At 32.0% G+C, this 22,900-nt stretch overlaps 2 protein-coding genes across 3 annotated transcripts; one reads left to right on the forward strand and one right to left on the reverse strand.

Annotated features, from left to right (window-relative positions):
* Positions 1–524: 524 nt before the first annotated feature.
* On the forward strand, positions 525–12,119 carry LOC107425711 (protein PSK SIMULATOR 1). Of its 2 annotated transcripts, none has more exons than XM_048479330.2 (12): positions 525–1,286; positions 2,108–2,424; positions 2,530–2,622; positions 2,724–2,814; positions 3,923–4,013; positions 5,028–5,125; positions 6,178–6,247; positions 7,352–7,455; positions 10,787–10,903; positions 11,015–11,091; positions 11,220–11,264; positions 11,381–11,520. In XM_048479330.2, exons 1-12 carry the CDS (start codon positions 963–965, stop codon positions 11,388–11,390), a joined length of 1,437 nt encoding a protein of 478 aa, XP_048335287.2. In that variant the 5' UTR covers positions 525–962; the 3' UTR covers positions 11,391–11,520. The 2 variants fall into 2 exon arrangements, with proteins under 2 accessions (XP_048335287.2, XP_048335286.2); XM_048479329.2 differs by having other exon boundaries at positions 526–1,286; positions 11,350–12,119.
* Positions 12,120–21,094: 8,975 nt separating this feature from the next.
* On the reverse strand, positions 21,095–21,997 carry LOC125423784 (uncharacterized). The gene is made up of 2 exons (XM_048478928.2): positions 21,713–21,997; positions 21,095–21,525 (listed from the first exon to the last, which is right to left on the reverse strand). The coding sequence occupies exons 1-2, from the start codon at positions 21,944–21,946 to the stop codon at positions 21,253–21,255; spliced, it is 507 nt and encodes a 168-aa protein (XP_048334885.2). The 5' UTR covers positions 21,947–21,997; the 3' UTR covers positions 21,095–21,252.
* Positions 21,998–22,900: the final 903 nt, after the last annotated feature.

Raw genomic sequence — 22,900 nt, forward strand, 5'->3', positions numbered from 1 at the left:
AGGGGCGGTGCATTGTGGGGATCAGATTGTATGAGGCAAATTGTCATTCCTAGATTAAATCACCCTGTATATCAATTTGATATATATATATATATATATATGTTAATTAACATTGCTTATATGAAAAAAATTATTGTGAAAGGACTTTCATAGTTTTGTTGCCAAAAATTCAATTTAATCTTTAGGGTACTTTTTAGTTAATAACCAAATATTCATCAGTTTTTTAATAAAAATTATTTTTGAAAAATGATCTATCATAAAAAGTTTTACAAATAAAATTTCCCTTTTTATCTATTATACAAATGAATCCTAGACTTCCTAAATTTTTAAAAAATCTATTAAAACAAATCCACATATCATTTTACCATTACTGCTAAAAGGTTAAAAATGAGTATTTATAATCAAATAATATTATGAAAATATACTTTTGGCAAAACGGTGAAAAAGGTGATTTTTTAAATAAAATTAAGTTGGTTTAAATGAAATATTTTACGAATTATAAATAAACCATGCGCTTTGATGCGCTGCAGGCGGGGGGGCCAAGGCCAATTGCTTATTCGCTGAAAAACAAAAAGAAAGTCAAAGAGACGAAGTTTGAAGAATTGACCAATTCGCCAGTCCAAGCCGGTAGTCCCAGCCAGTGGCTCGCAGACAGCCGACGCCTGCTACCAAACCCTGAATTTCAACTCCCACCCTCTCAACTATGCAATTCCTGTTTTTTTATTCCTTTTTTATTCTCAAAATTCCAAATAAACCTCTCCTGCTTCTCCATTTCTGTTATTTTCCCCTTTTCATATTTTCCTATTCCAATAAAATATTCTACAATTTCTCTTCTATGATTCTGGTTTTTGTTCCGTGATACTTTTATTTAATTTATATATATATATATATAATTAATATTAATATTCAGAAGAAGAAGAAGAAGAAGAAGAATTTGAATTTTCGTTTTGGGGTAGCAAGCCATGGGAGGTCTTTGCTCCAAGAGTTCCAACTCAGGAAACGTTTCGGCGGAGAAGAATTGGGATTCCGATCGCCACAAGTATGCAGCTGCTGCTACTACTTCGTCGTATCAGAAGACTGCGAAAGCCGTCGTCACGCCGCCTATGCCGGCGGATGTGCAGCGGGGAATGACAGATAAGAAGTTGCCGGACGAGAGAGAGCCGGTGGCGGTTCCTTTTGATGCGGTGGCGGTGGATGATGAATTCTACGACGGGATTCCGAGGTATCCGAAGGCTTTAACGCAGAAATCTAGGTCTGTTAGGTCCACTCAGGCGGCTGTGGCGAAGGTTTGTGCAACATTCTTGGCTTGATTGCATTTGTGTTTTTGATTTTGAGATTTTATCATGTTAACAGATCTGAAATTGATGAATAGTCTAATGATATGATTACCGAATTACATATGCATTTGAACATTCTTTGCTTGGAATTCTGTTTTTACACTTTACACTTTTGCTTCAGTATTTATTCTGAGGAGGTCCTCATTATTATTATTATTATTATTATTTGTTATATTAACAACTTCTTTGATTATACATTTTTTTTTTAATTTATAATTTTTTTCTTTTTTTTCTTTTTAAGAACCAAATCCACTCTCTAACAAGTACATCCACGTAGCTTTTTCTTTTATTTAACAAGAATTAAAGTAAGTTATATTTAATGTGCCTTTTATTGTTTCCACAAAGAAGAAAAGAAAGAGATGAGGACAGTCTTAGTTTCCAAGGCCATAAAATCCGTAAATGAAAGTTTCTTTTCTAAAATTTTGAAGTTTGGCTTTTTTTCTAAATATTTTCTAAATTAAAATGCATTACCACACATGTTTTATGCTTCTAATAAGTGTTTTTTTTTTTTTTTAACGAAAAAAAAAAAAAAACTTTACGGAGCACTAGTACTCAATTTTGCATTATTTTGTTAACTTATGTAAAATATTAATATCATTTTTTTTTTCCTCTTGCTTTGCAATGCTTTAATATTAAATCATGTTCATCGCTGCTTTTCCACACCCACATTTTGGAGGGAACTTTTTGATTTGAAAAATTTTAATAATGAAGTGAATATTTTGTTCTTGGAAATACTACAAGAAACCATAACGTATCTTGTTGTGGTGCAGGTTTCTGCAGGTTTAGGTAGAGCTGGTACTGTTGGGTTTGGAAAAGCAGTGGAGGTCTTGGACTCACTTGGGAGCAGCATGACAAATTTGAATGCTGGCAGTGGATTTAATTCTACAGCTCCAATTAAAGGCAGTGAAATTGCAATTTTGTCATTTGAGATTGCAAACACTATTGTAAAGGGCTCCAATCTTATGCAATCACTTTCAAATAGGAGTATTAAGCAATTGAAAGAAGTGGTGCTTCCTTCCAAAGGTGTGCAACATTTGATTTCGAAGGATATGGATGAGCTGCTAAGGATTGTTGCAGCTGACAAAAGGTAGATGTTGAATAAAGTGGCTGCCTACTTATTAATTGTTCAAGTGAAGAAGCTTTGTGTGGCTTATATCTTTATAATCATAAGAATATTATTCTTGATTTATAGGGAGGAGTTGAAAATCTTTTCAGGGGAGGTGGTTCGTTTTGGAAATCGTTCTAAAGATTCTCAATGGCACAACTTGGACCGCTATTTTGAGAAGTAATATATTGCCTATGTCATCCAGTTTTGCTATTTAGTAACGTATTGTTTCAGATCATTATGCCATGTATTTACTTAGTGATCCCTATTTTATTTTCCAGAATCAGCAGAGAACTTAGCCCTCAAAAAAATTTGAAGGACGAGGCGGAGACAGTGATGCTGCAACTGATGACTTTAGTCCAGTATACTGCTGTGAGTATGCGGCTTCATTTGTTCCAGACTTATTTTCTTTCTTTTCTGGGTGCATAGAATTAGGTAAAATGGTAAAAGGAATAGATTAATGAACTTGTTTATGAGTAAGATGAAATTTTAAAGATAGAAAAAGCTTTTCTACACCTTTCTGTGCAAGCTATTTTAATCTATACCAATCCATAGAGTACCTATTAATCCAAGTGTAATTAATATGTTGCAAATTGGCTAACGATGAACCCTCCTGCTTGTCAACGATAGGAAACTGTGTTACCTTTTACTATTGATATTTGCGTTCCTCTGCCTGTCGTGACCACAAGAAATCTCTTTGAATCTTCTCAAGCCTCTTGGATATGAACTTAAAAGAACTATGAGAAACATATAGTATGTAATAGATAGACTTTGACCATTATTAGTTTGTGACCGAAGTCAAATATTAATCCTTCCACTTTGATGGCTGTTTCTCAAATGCATAAACAATAACATTTTATGCTAAGTTTTTCTTGAGAAAAGAATCAAAGGTAAGGCTTGGAATGTTCAACATATCAAATCTTAGAACTTCTAACCTGTTGGTAACCCCTACATGTTGGAAACCTTTGACCAGAATGGTTTCGCTTTCTTCTAAATGTTGATCCTCAAGCTTGAGATAACTTCAACAACTGCAAAAAGGGCGATAAGATACAAATAAGGGCATACCCTTTCAGTTAATTGTAATTTGCCATCACAAAACATAATTGTATCGTCGGCAAAAGCATTCATGATCTGCAATAATTTCTGAATTCACAATCTTTTACACCTAGCAAAATTATTTTAAGACCAAGAAGCAATATGACCCCATACCCCTTTTACTGTTGTACTTTAACAAGGTATGTATGGCCTCTTGTGGTTCTTAATTTGCTGACTCCGCTAATTGTGAAGACACTTATGGACCATTCTGTACTCTTGGGAAAATGCAGATCTTTAGTGAAGCTGTATGCTATGTTTTGTATATTGAAGAGACATTATTTTTTGTGAGCATTATAATTCAGATTTTTAATAGATTAATGAACATTTATTTGGCCATAGAAATTATATATTTTTAGTAAACTAATGAACATTTGGTTGGCCATAGGAATTATACCATGAACTACATGCATTAGACCGATTCGAACAAGACTATCTGCGTAAATGCCAAGAGGAATCTGCAACTGGCACTCAAAAAGGTGATTACTAAGTAGTATTCTTTATGTTTGATGTTAGCTGTGTCTAGAATATTATTTATCTTTTGGTAATTGGCTCTAAAGGCATAAGTGTCTAGATTTTACAGCATCAGTTTGAGTGGTGGGAACATAAAATATATGTTGTTTTTTCCTCTCCTAAAAGTCAAGCTCCTTTTGAATTAAAAGACAGAAGGTGGAGAAACTAACTACCTTATTAAAATCAACTGTTACTTATTATTATTATTATTATTATTATTATTACTACCACTAATATTACTACTACTATTACTACTATTATTTTCCGCTTTCTCCTGTAAGTTTAAAGCTTGTTGACCAAATGGCTTGTGAAATAAGTAATTTAACTTTTTATGTGGGTCCATGACAATGTTATGGCTATTCAGTCTCATGTTTAGCTACTCTGCACATTTTAGGGTTACGTTTGATATGTATATTGTGGGAAACATAAAATTTCATTTATTGAAATTAAAATAATTAATGGAGCTCTTTAAAAGGATGAGAAGATATTCTCCAAATTACATAATAGAACAAACTCTATTTCATGCTGGATCGGGAATGAGAAACAGATATAAGAAAGGAGAGAGAAAGTGGAGGAGAAATAGAAGAATTGAGGTGGGATTGGGGTTACATACACAAAGGGAGGGAAATAGAGAAAAAGGCGAGGGGGAGGGAGGAAATAATTGCATTCAATAATCAATCATAGTCTTATGTATAGTCTGAATTCAAAATATGACTCTGACATGAACTTATGTTTATGCCTCCAATTTTCTGATTTTTATTTCCATGTGTTCTTTGGATTTCGGAGTTGAAGTTAATAATGGCATGTTCTGATCTGCAGTCTATTAAATGGAGATGAACTTCTCATAGCATGTGCTTCTTTGCATGTTTATATAGGAACCATAATATGTGCTCTGGTGAACTGGTGGTCGCTGCCCATATTTATGTAATAGCAGTTTAGTTGATCTAATTAATAAATTAACTAATCTGTTTATTGCATAGGTGATAGCATTGCAATTCTGAGGACAGAATTGAAAAGCCAAAGGAAACTAGTTAAAAATTTGAAGAAAAAGTCGCTATGGTCAAAAAGTTTGGAAGAGGTAATTTTAGAGAACTGCTTTATGTTGCTTTTCTGGAGACTGTAAGGAGGCAATCTTAACTCACCATGAACTGTTTTCTTCCTCTTTCATGCATTAGCTTATTTGGTTGTTTGGCCATTATACTTCTTCACTAATAGTATATTAACATCCCTCTGACTGAAATTAGTTAACATACAGGACCTTTTGTTTCAGATTTAATGCATCTGTAAAATTACAAGTTTGTCTGTTTTATTCTTAGTTGTGCACTTTGGTTGGGAAAAAAATAAAAACCAAAAATACAATCTCAGCCGAACAAGTAAGACATACACATATGCATATATAAATATGTAGCACTTTTCTATTATCTGGGAATTCCCAGACAAGTTTTGTCCAGGAATTCATTTGATTAACATGTAATCAGATGAATTCATGGGCAAAAATAGAGGATTCCAGAACAAGAGAACGACTTATAAACATCTATAGGTATATATATATATATTTGTTTGTTTCCTTTCTTTTTCTTTTTTTGCAAAGATATATAGATATATATATATATATAGATATATATATACGGAAATTCTATGGTGAGGACGGTCCGCATGAGGACCGCAGTATTAGTGACGGTTTTTCATAGGATTAACGACGGTTTCTTAGAAAATCATCACCAATACTATGAAAAACCGTCACCAATACTGTGGTCCGCATGAGGACCGTCCGTATCATAGACGGACTGTATATATATATATTGACTCACAATCACTTGACTGGACAATTATTTTTGGATAGAGAAATAGGAAATCTTCTTGTAGTGTGTAATGGTGTTGTCTTGCCTATATGGTCTTGTCTTTGAATCTTACCAGGCCTTGTTCTGGTAATTTGTTATCATGCATGTTTAATGCTCGCATTTTGAGCCATTCTTGCATAGCCTACACATTAGGGGGAGTTTTAGTGTTTGTCCGGGTTAGTGTTTTAATACATATAACTGGGTCAAGTTAGCCTAACAACTTAAGCTTGGGATTAATAATAAATAGCTTAACAGTTTATTATTAAACTGCTTGATATTTTGGATTCAGGTGATGGAGAAGCTTGTAGATATTGTCCATTTTCTACATTTACAGATACACAATACCTTTGGAACTACTGGTATGTATTGGAGTACTTTAAGACAAATTTATTTTTTTGTGTTTCAAAGTTTCATGTTTGTCTTATTTGCATAGAATGATATTCCAACATCCCGCAAAATTTATAATTTTACTTTTATGAATGTCATTTTTTTCACTTTAAATTATTCAAGTCTTAAGTAGATGAGTAGTTTATCACAGTATCAATAAAATGATGTCAAGTACTTCTTTCATGGATTGCTGTGCATTGATTTGAAGTTATAATAGCATGTTGTGTGTAAACGCTATTCACAAAGCCACCATTTCCCTTGGGCGAAAGGTTTTGAGGATGAGTTGCCCGCGTCCAAGCTGATAGCTTTTTATTTTGTTTACAAATGATAAAATTTCATTTAAAAACAAAGGGGGAAAAGGACATAAGTGTATTTTACAAGCTTATCCCTTTTGATCTACCAAATTCTCCAAACATGGTTGTAAAGTCTTTGTAGATTTCTTAGGCAATACCCATGCCACATTAAGGGTCAGAAACTACGGAAACGCACATTTCAAAAACAAATGGTGTATTGTTCCCCCTTTCATTTTTGACAAATTCACTGTTGAGGAGATATCATAACTCTGGTCTTCGTTTGAACCATACCATCACTGCTATTAATCTTTTCATGGGCCATTTATTTTAGAAAGATTCCAAATGATGTAGGAAGGAAATTAGATTAAGTAAGATGATCAATCAGATTTTAAAATAGAAATCATGTTTCTATCTTTTGATCTCTGCATTCTTCCTCTATCATATAATTATGAAAACTGGAAATTTTAAAGTTGATGTATGCAAGTTTATTATTGCCAAAAAAAAGTGAAACTGGAACTTTCCATACATATTACTGTAGTTTTATAAGTCTCTTGGATGCTGACTTGTAAATGAGGCATATTACAGAATTCAAATTTGCATTTTGATATAAATTTTCACCTCAATAATCACCGTGCAGAATTGATAACAGAACAATATCATATCCTTTTAATCAAGACTTTTCTTTTTCAAGACTCTATCTGGTTTCCCTTTCTTTTTGTGTTGATAAAAGGATATTTGGCAATTTAAGAGAGGTACTGAATCTTGCTCCATGGGCTTCTGCAGATGCTCATAAGCCGGTGGAGGGATCCACAAACAGTCGTCAAAGATTAGGACCCGCTGGCCTTTCGTTGCATTATGCAAATATAGTAATTCAAATTGATACTATTGTAAGTCTAAATCTTGTCAATTGCTTCTATCTCTTGTGTTTTGGTCCTTTAGTTGCTTCCATCTTATTGTGCATGAATTCCTTGAGAATACTATTTGTGTTAAGTTGTTGTTTTGTTGGCTTGGTATACATAGTAGGTTGACTACCCTGATAGCATAAACTTTTGGAATTGATTGCAACTTAACATGGCATCAGAATTCTGACTGTTTAAGTCTTGTGGTCAAATATTCGTCGCGCCCATTTCTAGTAATTTATTCTTTGTATGCATGTGGTTTGGTTTTGGCAATTTTAAGCCCAAATGAAACCGAACTGAATTGAATAAGCATATATATAGTTTTTTTATTATTTTTATTACAAAATATTTTTTATATTTTTAATTAATTTAATTTAAATTATAAATGATAATAAATTCAAATTATTAAAAAATATACCTTAAAAAAAAAAAGGGGGGGGGGACCGATTGAGCCCATAATGTGCCAAGGTCCAAACTAAAGCAAACCAATGATGGTCTGGTTGGTTCAGTTCAATTTGCAAAAGATTGGCCAAAAGCAAACTGAATTGAGCCCATGCCCACCCCTATGTAGAATCAAATTTGTCTATACGCATAGGGTGGAGTTAAGTGTGTGTTGTATTTGTTTCATATGTATTGTTGGATCCACTTGCTAAAGATCTTATAATTTTTAGATAAAATTAATTAACAGTTAATTTATTTTGATGGGACATCTGAATAAACAAGAAACATTTGAGAATAATATTTTATAAAGATTTAGGCCCATGGTTTTACAAAATTGAGTGGTCACCTGGGCGAGACTGTGTTTTTATGGTCAATGATAAGCCATCTTTAGTGGGAGTGGAAGGGTCTTATGACTATATGTTAGGATGATTTATATTTTATTTGATCCGAAATGGCACTTGAATTAGGAGGTATAGACCTTAATTACTGAAAGTGTGTTAACCAAGTTTGAGAAATATATGGTACTTGCATAGTGATAGGTCATACAGAAACAGCTGACATATGATTGGTGGAATAGGACTTGGGATTTCTGCTTGAAGGAAGTGTGAGATCTGAATTAGTATTATCCATTGTATTGTTGGTGTAATTTAGTAAATAAGTAAGCAAATGTTGGTACATCTGTGATGCTAAGTTGTCTTTTAATATGTTTGTACACAAGTTATAGGTGTAAAGATAGAGGTTTATACAACCTTGAATACGAGCTAAAATTGGCATTTTGGTTCTTTAATTAGAAGCTTATGTAGATGTTCTATTCTACCATTTGATTTCCGATTTCAGATGCCACAACTTGTTTGATCTATGCATCTTTTTGCTAAGTAAGATGCATTTATGCAAAAACGACAATAAAATAGTTAATGACTAATTCGAATTGATGCAATGTAATGATAAGTAAAGATAAGAAACCATTTTTTTGTTTTTTTTATTAGCAATAGAATTCAATTATTGTAAGTTTTTATTTATTTATTATTATTATTATTATTTTTTTAACTTCTACATCTATTAATATAAAGCATAAGGACTATTGATGTTAGAACTCTCGATGTTTCCTCAGTGTTTTTAAATTGTGTTTAAATACCTGTTTGTTAGTAATATTTTTGTTGAGACAAATTAAGTTAGGAGCTATGTTTCTCAGACTCTCCAAAATGGAGGAAGTATCCATGTCTTAATGACAGGGATACTGTTATGAAATCCATTTCGGCTCCTTTATGTTAAAAAAGGGTATGGCACTTTCTTTCTTTTTTTATTTTTATTTTTTTAAACAAGGTTCTCGTGGTTGAAAATAATTTTGTAAACAAGTTTAGCTTTGGAAACCTTAAAAATAGGGGGTCAGGTTTGTTAGAATAGTGTTTAAGATGGATAATAGTTGTCGTTATACTAATCAATTAATAATTATTTATTATTTATTATTTATATTCTAATATAAGATTTTACAGTCAAACAAATAGTATATATCCCTAAAAAATACTTCTGTTGTTAGTATATAAATTTTTACAACATTATATGTTTCTACTATCCACGTACCTATATCTAAATTTTGGATCCTTTTTAGTCGTATTACCATACTCTAGATTTTAAAAAAGAAAGGATCTGACTGTTTGATATGTACCCTGTAACCAATACCGGTACCTGAGTTCAAGCAGAAGTTGTTCCTCTATGTTTTTTTAATGCTTTGACCATGTTATCTCCTTGTCAAAGGGAAATGCAAAGGAAGGCAGTATGAGAAAAGCTTCATCGTTCAATTTTACTGTAACAATTGATATTTATGTAATTTAATGAATAATTGAGTTGTTTTATTCAATTTTCCCAATTTTCAGTTCATATGAAATAGACATGAAGTGTATAACTGTACAGTTTTTAGAATTTAAAAAATTCAGAATATATTTCACAATGCACATGTACAAATTGCTAGTATAGTAAATATTAAAAAAAAGAAAGAAATCCTACTCGTAAATCTTAAAACTTAAAACGATTCTTGTCGTCATGATGTGTATGCTATCATGCCATTCAGTTAATTTTGAGTCTTTCTTGATTTGTTTTGGAGGTTTTAGGCACTTAGGCAGCACTGTTTGAACCCAGTTATACAACAAGTTCTTTTAGGTGAGTTTATCAATTGTATCATAACTTATGTTCCCTGATAACTGTAGAATGTAGAACTAAGATGGACTCCATTATTTTTGTATCAGAAGAAAAGCTTTACCTCTCACCAGTAGATGTTCTGAAGTTTCTGTTGATATAGGAGAGTGTTTTGAATGGGTATACAAGAGGCTTACTGCCTTGTGTGTGACTTTTGGCCTTTTAGACATATTGTGTCTAATTTTTTAGCTCTTAATTTAAGTTATTTTATGCTAAAATTGAATTCGTAATTTTTTCAGACTTAGTGGTACCTGTTGGTATATAAAACAAAAGTGGTTTTGGCTTGAAAGGGAAGCGTTAGTTTCAATTGCTGCTTATTACTTGTATGTTTATTTAGTTAGAAATTAATAGCTGAGTAGCCTGGTATTTCTTTTCTATTCTACTTCTTATAAGAGGTTTTGAGCAGCATTTGCTATGGGGGACCTGAACATACCCCCAGTATAGAAAATGAAAATGGTCGTTGAGAACACAATCAAGCAAATAGTTGGTAGAGATTCATTTTGTGAGTTATTTTGTTCAACTTCTGCATTATATGCTTTTAATTAAAGATGAATGAAATGGCACAATTTCATCTAGTTTCTTTGAATTTTTTGGTTACATGTTTCAGTTGAGCATTAGTTGGCTTGAACAATCTTGGTCTTGATACTTTGTAAACCTTTAATTAAGTTCACTTTGATGTGATTAGGTAGCCCGATCAAGCAATGTGCCCCAAAATACTAAGGATGCATTATACCAGAATTTGCCACCTAATCTAAAGTTATCATTGCGCTCGAAGTTACAATCTTTCCGTGTTAAAGATGAGGTATCATCTCATTTTGTTGATATCTTTAATAGTTTAGGCAGTTTTTCTTCTCCAGCCTTTCTGCAGCTAATCATGCTTCATCTCGAATCAATGTTAATTTGTTTTGTCCAGCTAACTGTTACTGAAATCAAAGCTGAAATGGAAAAAACTTTGCAGTGGCTTGTTCCAATTGCAACGAACACAGCGAAGTAAGTGGCCATTTTCTTCAAAACAGCTACCTTCCATGTGTAATTCATTATTAGGCTTAAATTTTTCATTTCTTTATATGACTAATCGTTCATCTTATTTGTATTTGGATCCCAAAAACCTGAATCAGAGCCCATCATGGTTTTGGCTGGGTTGGAGAGTGGGCAAACACTGGGTGAGTAAACTATTAACGACAAATTTCTTTCCTTGGTCTTTAATATTCTCTTGAAATTTGTATTTAAGAGTTTTGTTGAAAACAGTTCTGAGTTGAACCGAAAGGCTGCTGTGCAGACTGACGTGATTCAAATTGAGACATTACACCATGCTGATAAAGAGAAAACAGAATCCTGTTTACTTGAACTAGTGTTATGGCTTCACCATTTGATTACGCAAAGCATGTCTAGCGGCAAAAATGGAGTTAGCAAATCACCTCCCAAGTCCACAGCTCTCTTGAAGACAAATCAGCAATCAAAGGCTGTAGCTAATGGTTCCCAATCAGCTAATTTAACATCCGAAGAGCAAGAGATGCTAAAAGGGTTAACTAAAAACCGACGTATGCGTGGAATTAGTAAAAGTCAGGACTTTGATAATAGGGATACTGGTTTGAGAAGGCACAGCAGATTGAGCAAGAGTAGTAGCTATTCCCCTCGTAGAGGAAACCGGGAATTGTTATCCTTTAGTAGGTTTGCTTCTGGTATTCATGTTGTTGATTTCGGTATCGACAAGGAGAAAGCATTAGATGTTATAGACAGAGTAGACTCACGTAGATGAATTGCTGTAATGTAATCTTTGTAGTATCTTGTGGAGTGAAGAACAGTGTATACAGAGCAAATACCCTTTTGTAAATCTATTGTTTCTAGGTAGTATTTTGTGTGTTTTTATAAACATTCAAATTCCGTTTCTATTTCTTTTTCAAAAAGGAGTTTATGTTTTTTTCTTGGCAGTTATATTATTTTGTGATAGGATTCTATAATGTGAGTATTTACACTGAAAAGTTCTGATTTGAATGGATATTATTATTATTTGTTTTGATTTTGTTTATATATTTATTAACCTCCCTTTATAACTAAATTTCATATAGAAAGTTCCTATCTAGAAAGAATATATATATATATATATATATATATATTTTTTTTTTTTTGTTTCGAGTCAGTTAGAATCTATTTGACTGTCAAAGTTCTTATTATTATTGTTATTAATTTGACTGTCAAAGTTATTATTATTATTGTTATTGTTATTATTATTACCAGGAAAGATAAGCGCTTGATCCTGCCACTCAAATTTGGAGTTATTCGTATTTTCTCAAGTAATGCTAGAGATGCTATATTCATCAAAATTTATTTGTCAAATAGTATGGGCAATGATGTCGTGATAAGTACTTTGGTTTTTTTTTTTTTTTTTTTTTTTTTTTTTCCTTTTTTTTGGGTTATCTTTTTATTTACAAATCTATTTAAAAGTTTTATTTATTCATAATAATATATTGATTCATATTTTTTGATAAATGCTTTTAATAAATGATTTCGTAATGTAACAGTATTATTTTCCTATTCAATATAAGAATCATATTTGGTTCAAAAAGAAATAAATAATGCTAGATCTACAATTAATCAGCCAAACTTTTCACCAAATAATGAAATATTGGTTTATATTTAGTTACCCTTATTTTTTAAAGGGGTTCAGTTATCCATAATTAGATTAAATTAAAATTTTAACCAATAAAATAAAAATATATCATCTTGCTGCATTAGTTGGAAGATATTTTGGTAGATTGGTTGGTACTCTAATAGTCATCAATATATATACATGAGAATTGTAAAATTAAAAGTTTAGATTCCATAGATGTTTCGTTTTTTAACTCAAATCTTAGCGTAGAAGAAAAGAGATAAAATGGAAACAATTATAAAATAAAAATAATATTAGATATGCCAAGAAAATTGTCATCCCATATATCAACTGATGATATGTCATTATTCTATCTGTCTATATTTAATTATATTTATAGTTTAAATGATTTACTTATCCATATTTAGGTTATATTAAGTTGTCAAACAAAGTAATAACATGTCATTTTGCCATATCATCTTAATATACATGTTGATAGACTTATTGGTATCACTAATAATTCCCATAAAATAAATAAATAAATAAACAAAAACAAAGAAAGAGAATAATGAGAAGGATACCATGAATTGTTTGCTAAGTGATGATGTGTTGTTATTTTATTGGATTATATTTAGTTATACTTATCATTTTCAAAAAGTTCATTTATTAATTTTTAAATTATATTAACATTTCGATCAATAAAATAATAAGATATCACTTTGCCATATCATTTAGTAGAATACTCCTAACATTACTCAAAAGAAGAATATCCATATTTTTTTAGAGTAATGTTACATACACCAGCTTTGTTTACCAAATGTGAATAATATTATAACAGTTGAAAATTGAACAAATAGAGTACAACTAAGATAGGTAGATAATATAACAAGGTGGCATGTTATTACAATAATGCTATAGGCACAAAATAAATTACCAAATAGTGTGGTATAAATTATGTGTATTATCTTATTACTTGACCAATAAATATAATGTAAATATATATGAGTGAACTCTTTAAATGTAACACAAAACATACCAATAAGATAATGAAATATCATTTAGTAAAGTATTTGGTGAAAATTTGATAACTATAGTATTATTTGTGTTAATATATAGTGGTTCAAATAATAAGAGATAACCTAAATATGGATTAGTAAAATTTTAAAGAAATAAATGTAACCCAAGTACAAGCCATTAAAATAATGACAAAGATAATGCAACATCATTTAGCAAAGTATTTGGGAAAATTTGATAACTTTAGTATATTATTTGTGTTAATATTAAAATAATTCAAAAAATAATATATAACTTAAATATGGATTAGTAAACTTTTAAAGAAATAAATATAATCCAAGTACAAACCAATAAAATAATAACATCTTATCACTTAATAAACATCTTGGTACCTTTAAAATTAGGATATATTGTATATGCCTCTCCTAAAGTTTGGATAAATTGTATCCCTCTCCTTGAGATTTGGTGTAATTTTACGGATCTCCCTTGCTGTTAGCATGTCTCTTTTAAACGTAACTAGACAAGAATATTTTTGTACACAGGAACATCATTCAAATGTCAGAGTGGCAATTTTGAATATATTAGAGTGGGACATCGTTCAATATGTAAGAGTGGCAATACTAAGATTGGATACTAAGGTTGGTTTGGATTTGATGATCATTTACAAAAATTGAACATCATTGAAAAATTGTCGACTATGGATTAATGATAGCCCTATTAAAATGTACATTTTCATTTTTCAAATAGGATCAAAGATTTCGAACCCTTTCGAAAAGTGAGGCAAATAGTGCCATTTCATATTTGTTGAAGTGGATCGAAAAGTTCAAACTACTTCAAAAATGAGTTAAAGAGTATAGTTTTATTTTTTGAAATGTTTAGAAATATTTCAAACCTTTTTAGAAAATGAGGCAAAAAAATACCATTTCATAGTTTTCGTAGAGATTTGAAAAACTCAAGCACTCTAAAAAACAATCTAATAATACATTTTCATAGTTCGAATAGGAATGAATTTTTCCAACATATTACGAAAATATCATCATCTTTTATTGTAAGCTCCTTAAATGCAATAACACAACAAAACAACAATCATTATTAATAACACAAAGGTCATCCACATATTTTATTACAAAATAGCATAAGCATGCTCTTGTTTTCCACTTTCAAATATTATCTGGATCCTTAATTTGAAATGAAGAGAACTTAAAATATTATTTTTCATATGTAGAGAAATGATATAAGGATTAAAAACATGGTATTATTAGAGAATATAAAAAATATAAAAAATGACTAATGTACATCACTCATCCTACTTTAGAGGTTACCTACAAAACAAATAAATTAAAAAGAAAAATAAAAAAACAACTTGCATATGTTTGATATTTTATGGAACAATTGAGCTATTATTTTTTTTTTCCCCAGATAATGAGGTAATATAAAATTTTTGAATAAATTACTTATTTTATGTTATTCTCTATATAGTAATTTATTGTAATTATTTGCATTTGCAATTACTTCAGTTGAAGATTTAATATTGCGTGTCAAAATATTTAGAAGGGTTAATAGCATTTTAATATATATGTTCTAGTTTGGAATAATTGTATTTTTGGACCTTCAAGTTTAAATATTGCAATTTAAACTTCAAATTTTATTTTTTATTGAATTTTGATCAAATCTTATTTTATAGCAAACAATGATTACTATAAAGACTAAATTAAATAGTATTAAAAAGCAAATAATTGTAACTAAAGGTTCAAAATTACAATAAGTGAAAGTTTGATGGTTAAAATTGCAACAAATTGAATACAAATGTATTTTCATGTTGGTGAAACAGACAAACCATTACTTAAAAACATTATTTCATAATAATAATAAAAATTGATCCACTGATGCATTTTATTAATGCACTAATATAACTCAAGTTTATTAACAGAAATTTGTGAAATTGTTCCTACTTTTGTAAAATTAAAATTACAAAGGAAATTTATGAAGTTATTTCTAATTTAAATATAAACTATGTTATACATTTTTCTTAATATTTAATTTAAGAACCATAGTTAAGGTGAAAAAAAAAATTGTATGAAGTATCAAATTATAATATAACATTTTATTTTTAAATGAAATAAAATATTAATTTATTAAATAATAATTAATGTGACTAGATGTATAAGTTTGGTTAATATGGCCATTGAAAGAGGTTTGAGTTTTTATTTGTAGGGTAAACAAGTTTTAGTTTTTATTAGAAAAAGGCAGTGGGAGGGGAAAAAAAAGAAAAAAAGAAAATGAAAAAGAAAACGAAAGTGGAAAAAGCAAGAAACCGGATAAGGTTATATATAATTTCTATTCTTGTCAATTCAGCTTTGGATATGAGAGAATTTACATCCAACGGTTAAAAAAGTACCAGCAACATTGCTGGTGTTGCAAGGTAGATTTTTCCGATAGGGTTTTTCCCATAAATAGCCACCTTACAACTCCATTTTAGAAAAATAGCAAATTTTTTTTTTTTTAAAAAAAACTAGCCACCTTGGGATAAAAATACCCTTGATAAAATTGAAAATTACACAAAAGCTTTCCTTTCTTCTACACAGCCGTTCGTTCGTGGGGGTGGGGTTTATACAAAACTGTTCGTAGGGTTTCTCTAAACTCTTTGCATCTCATCGCCTCTCACTCTCATTTTTTTGTATTTTCTCATATCTCAAACTAAAATTAGGTAAAAATTTTATCTTTTTTCTTATTAGATGAAAGTAAGGAAATATGTGTTTTTTTTGTTTTTTCTCTTTCTATTTTTTCTTGTAAGTTTTATTAGTTTAGGGTTTTTTAAGCTTTTTATTTGATATGGGTATGTAAGAAATTGATTTATGAGATGTTCTATGTGATTTTAAAGATACTTTAGGTGGCATATGGTTTGAAAATGGGAGAAATTTTGTGTAAAACTGAAAAATCGAGAAAAACAGTAAAAACGGAGGAAATTTGGCGAAAAAGATGAATTTCCGCCAATTTCCTCCAGTTTGTCAGTTTTCGCAAATTTCCGCCAATTTTCCGCCAGTTTTCCGCCATTTTTCCGCCAGTTTGCCGCCAGTTTTCCGCCAGTAGGAAAAAGCTATATTTGGCCCCAAAAAAAAAACAGAATCAACTTTTTTAATACAGTTAATATGTTTGTTTAATATTATTCAAAATTTTATATATTTATTGATTTAGTTTAACGTTATTCATTTAATTTTGTAGTCAAATGGAAGATGATGACATTGTAATTGCGGTTTTATACAATGGAACATTGGTACAAAATGATAGTGGTGATTGGGAATATCGAAATGGTAAAAATGTAATGGTTTCCGTCGGCAAGAGATGCACAAAATCAGAGTTAGAGGATGAGATTTTCAATTCTATTGAGATAGATCGAAATGAATATTTGCTAAAGCTAAAATGGATATATGGACGATGTGCAGAAAAGTTGGATCCTACAGAAATACGATGTGATAGGGATGTGAAATGCTTTCTTCAAGAAGTGAGGAATGGAGGGATGACAATGATGCGGCCTCCATTGTATGTTGAGGTGATTTCAAAAGTTGAACATGTATGTAGAAATGTTCATCAAACAGCATTTGCTTCGGATAGTGGGAGTAATCTTCATTCTTTTTCTTGTCCTCCAATTGGCGGTCATCTACCACAAGCTTCCGGTACTGAACCAATTCAGGCTACATCTCAGGAAATTATGGTTCAAGAAACTCAGTTTAGAGATCAAGTTGATGTTCGTGGGGGGGCCTGGACATCATTTAACATTCACGAAGGCGTTGATGTTGGAGGTGACTATGCTGAACGGTTTCCTAACGACGAGGAGTATGAGCAGTTGCATCATATTGATCATGATGAGAATTACAATGCAACAGGGGATGATGTTGGTCATAATGATGTAGATTTTGATTATGAGTTGCCGGATAATGATAATGATATGCATCCTGAAATGAACAATGAAGGAGTTGATGATGTTAGGGTTCATCGTGCTACAAGTGACCACATATCATCGAGCAACAGAAGTGGTTCTATGGCCATATTTTCGTCAAAGTTCACTGGCTGTGAGAGCATAGTAGTTGGACAATTATTTCGCAACAAACGTGACCTACAGAATAAACTGAGTATCTATTGCATGCGAGAAAATAAGGAGTTCAAGGTGACACGATCAACTACACAACGGTATGAGGTTGTATGCTTGGAAAATACTTGTAAATGGCGACTACGTGCAACCACATTTAAAAATGGAGAAATATTTGTTGTGAAAATTTTTGATAATGTACACAGTTGCTCGTTAGATATCGTGCATCGAGAACACAAGCAAGCAGTAGCCGGGTTATCAGGCAATGTATCAAATCTAAATATGAAGGTATTGCACGTGTTTACAAACCCAAAGAAATTCAACATGATTTTTTGCAGAAATATGGGGTGAATATAAGCTACAACAAAGCATGGAGAGGTAAAGAGTATGCACTTAACAGTGTTAGGGGATCTCCAGAGGAGAATTTTGCTAAGTTACCTGCCTACTGTTTTGAGTTAGTGTCGAAGAACCCTGGGACTGTTACACGTATCAAAACAGACGATAATAACAATTTTGTATATTTCTTTATGGCGATTGGAGCAAGCATTAGGGGATTTAAATCCCACATAAGACCCGTATTGGCTGTTGATGCAACTACATTGAAAGGGAAATACAAAGGGTACATGTATATTGCATCGGGCATGGATGGCAATAAGCAAATATATCCTTTGGCTTTCGGCATTAGAGATGGAGAGAACGAGCAAGCATATACATGGTTTTTCCAAAACCTGAAGGATGCCATCGGAGATTTTCCAGATTTGGTGTTTGTGAGTGATAGACACCCCGCTATTGAAAGGGCATTACGCAAAGTTTTTCCCAATGCATACCATGCATTGTGCACGTACCATATAAGCAGAAATATTAAAGCAAATGGACATGCGAAAGATGAATCAATAATACAATGTTTCATGCTCGCAGCTAGTGCATATTTGGTTGAAGATTTTGAGTTTTATATGGGGCAAATTGAGGCAAAAAACAGTAGGGCTGCCCAGTACATTCGATCATGTGACCCTACAAGGTGGGCACGCTCTCTTTGTCCATGTAGAAGGTACACTATCATGACCACCAATATTGCAGAAAGCTTGAATGGCATTCTGCTAGATGCTAGAGAGATGCCAATAGTAGCATTAATAGAGCACATACGGGATTTACTGCAAAGGTGGTTTTATGAGCGACGTACTGCAGGTGCAAAATTGACAAAGCCTGTGACTGACTATATGGAAGAGCAACTCAAACTACGAAATTTGGAGTCCATCGGACTACGTGTGAAAGCCATTAATATGCATGAATTTCTTGTGGAAGGTGGGAGTTTGAGGGGTACAGTTAATCTCCAATCAAAAACATGCTCATGCAAAGTCTTCGATCTTGATCAATATCCTTGTGATCATTGTATTGCCGCTTGCAGAGACCGAAAAATTGCTCTTATGGCATGTGTTCTCATTACTACACTGCGGATGCATATCGTGCAGCTTATGCTGAGTCCATTTATCCTTTGTTAGATGAAAAACAGTGGCATGTCCCGGATGACGTGGCAAGTCGCATTGTTCTTCCACCAAGATGGACATGTAGGCGAGCCGGTAGACCGAGGATGCAACGCATACCATCCGAAGGTGAAGATGTTATTGGACGTAGATGTAGTCGATTCGGTGGTGTTGGAAATTATAGGCAGAGATGTACGAATCTATTGTCTTATGCTTCGAATTAGAAAGTTTTAATTTAGTGTTATGGTTTAATATGTTTTGATAATTATTTCATATCTTTTTTTTTTTTTGAATTTAATCCTAAATGAAAAGATGCTTTCTGGAATTGATTTTCAATCTTTAGTTTACATATCATTTTATGAAATGTCCAAATGATTTTCAATCTTCGTTGGTAATCTGAATCCATTTATCTGCAAATCAAATACAACAAAACATAACAGATGGAGGAAACGTTTTTTCCGACACGAAAAAAGCCTGAAGGACAATATTTCCGCCTGGAGGAAAAGGTTTTCCGCCTGGAGGAAAACATTTTTCGCCTGGAGGAAAAAATTTCCTCCAAGAGGAAAACATTTTCCTCCAGGAGGAAAACATTTTCCGCCTGGAGGAAATTTTTTCCTCCAGGAGTATAAAAATTCCCGCCAGAAGAAAAAAAAGAGGAAAAATTTTCCTCGGGTTGGAAAATTTTCCAGAACCAAAATAACATACACCTAACGGGATTTGTGCAACAATATAATGAAAATGGCTAAATAATATTTTCAAACCAGCGCATAATACATTATACATTAGTAGTGTACATTATATATTGCTTCCTAAAGATAACCCATAGATATATATATTATGGTTTCACATTCAAACCTCCCATTAAATTCAAACAAAAACACAACTTCATAATAGTTTTAATTTCACGTTTCACATTCTAACCATGCAACACAAACATTTCTGTCACACCAAATAACACAATATTATAAGCATAGCGCATAATGACAAGGTTCAAAATTGTAAAACTCATTCAATACAGCACAACTAAAGGTTTTCAGATAAGTTCGTTACATTAAAGCGAAATTAGTTTGTAAAATATTTTCTATGTTGTACAGAGAAGGAACTTACATTAATGGGGGACAAACCACCACCAATGCTTCTCTATCTATTTATATATATCTCTCTCTCTTTATCTATCTCTGTGAGTGTATGTGTAATTTTATCAGCTTGCACTTGTAACTCCACGATCGCAAATTTTGTGCTTCAATTTTCTGCTCAGTCCATCAGTTGCTCCTCCAATGCTGAAAGAAATAGAAAATCAATATTAGTAACCATGCAGCAATCAAATTTGTTCAAGCTGAAATGCAAGAAATCCAAACTTAAAAAGCTTCAAAACTCAACAATGACATGTCACCAAACACCCATCTAAAACCACATGCAAGGTTCCCATCGGATAGAGAAGCCAACAAAGAGTGATATTGAACCTGCAACAAAATTTACTTATAAACACACCTATATGCACATCTATAGACGTGTCCACATCCACACCCACATCCATATCTACTAACACACAACACAAGCTGTCACCAGCAAGGATCACTGGTTACTGTTGCACCAGAAATGGAATGCATCAGCATACACTTTGGGATTTATTTAATTCCATAAACTTTAAATGTGACTTTCCTCGAGATTTGAGTAAAAACACATTTAGAATAGCAAAGATAGCTATGCATCAACTTTGGCTTCACACAGATGGATTTACTTGAAACCTTTTTAACATAAAACAAGCCCAGGAAATAAGCCAAAGAAGTCATGTTCCAGATTCTTAACAACAAATACATAAACAAATAAATAAATCATGTAGATTGAAAACTAAGCAGGCTCAACAAATAGATGATGGACTATTCTGAAACAGTGCTCAAGATTCAAGAAAGAAACTGGGAACTAGTATGGCTACTGCTTCACCATGCATATGAACAGACATTCACCCTAAGATTTTTTCACAACCTAATAATATTCTCAATTTCTTTGGTAACAGAAACAAGTATGCATGCTTCTGTATAATATAGTTCTCCATAAAATAAAATAACAACAGAAACAACAAGCTTCTCTGCTCCACTTTGTAAAAAACTAATTATATAAGTAACAAGCTGCTTTGGTCCAACCTCCAAAAACAGGTCACCGAAATATATCTTATCACCAGCTTGAATCAGGAGGTCCGCTTTTGATTTGCTTGCTTCAGAAATGACAGATTTCACACCTGGAACCTTGGTCTACAATAAACAAATTCACATATCAGTGGAATGCTTAAAGAAAATAAAAAAGCTAAATTTCCATTTTTGTTTCTACAGCATCAAATAGAAACAAACTCTAATGATAAACTAGCACTTTGGCGAAGAAATTCAAAGCAACAAAAGGCAAAATTACTTATTATATTTATGTAGGTAAGTGGTATCAAACCTTTATGAGGCCAGTGCCAGTTATATGGTCAGCATGGATATGCGTGTTCATAGCATAAATTAACTTGAGTCCCAACTCTTTAACAAGGGAAAGGTCTCTCTCCGCTGTCTTGTCAACTGGGTCAATCAACTGCAAATCAAATAAACACATGTAATACGAATGCATCAAATTTGCGTACGCAGGTCTAAGATTCTTACAGCATATTTTCAGGACAAAAAATTTCCTCAATGACATGAATCCTTATTAAGAAGTTACGTGCTTCGATCGTGAACAGGACAACGTAAAATTTACATTGTTGAGCCTAAAATAAAATTGCAATAATAATCATAAAAAGTGATCGATGCTTGATGCCAATTCTAAAATGCCAGTTAAAATCTCTGTTTTGGTTGCCTAAATATGACCTATCAGTATCACAATAATGCAGCCTAGATACAAGTGAATCAATAGCCTTGCAAGAAAGAAAAATCAACCTCCCTACACGTAAGTTCACATAAACAATTAGGTAGGCAGATTTCCAATCTTCTCCTATGCCACAAACAGCAAAGTGAAGCCACATTTCAGAAATCCAATACACAAGTCCAACCTCAAAAGGAAAAAGGTGAACTTCACAGAAGTACTCATCAAGCTGATCCATGATCCATCTATGGCCTAATCACATAATAACATGCAAAAAAGGCAAGAATAATTCTCAGACACCAACTATTTGTAAGTTTGAATATAAAAAGTAAGAGTCAAATGGAAGTTATGGCAGAGATGAAAATAGCCAATCTTCTTTTCTAGCTACTGGACCGAGAGAGTGCATATCGAATCATTATCAAAAAACTATGAGTATTTATTTGATAAAAAAATAAATAATGATACTAACAGCAATCATTGAAAGCTATAATATTTCCCAAAAAAAAATGAATTTCCACAATAATTATTTATAGAACTCTTATAATAAGATCAAAACTGTAAGGAGAGCTTCTAAACCCAAAAAAAAAAAAAAGATAAAAAGAAAAAAAAAAGAAGAAAAAAAAAAAGAGGAATTAAAACAATACCTTCATTAAAATTTGAAAGTAAGAAATACAAGAAAAGAAATATCTAAAAACAAGCATCACCAATCTCCCATGTGAAAAAGTCAGAATACCACAAACCTTTGATGATCTATAAGTACCGGTTTGGTAATTTGAAAGTCACCATGAGAAA

This window comes from Ziziphus jujuba, chromosome 7, assembly GCF_031755915.1.
Source record: "Ziziphus jujuba cultivar Dongzao chromosome 7, ASM3175591v1".
Lineage (NCBI taxonomy): Eukaryota > Viridiplantae > Streptophyta > Magnoliopsida > Rosales > Rhamnaceae > Ziziphus > Ziziphus jujuba.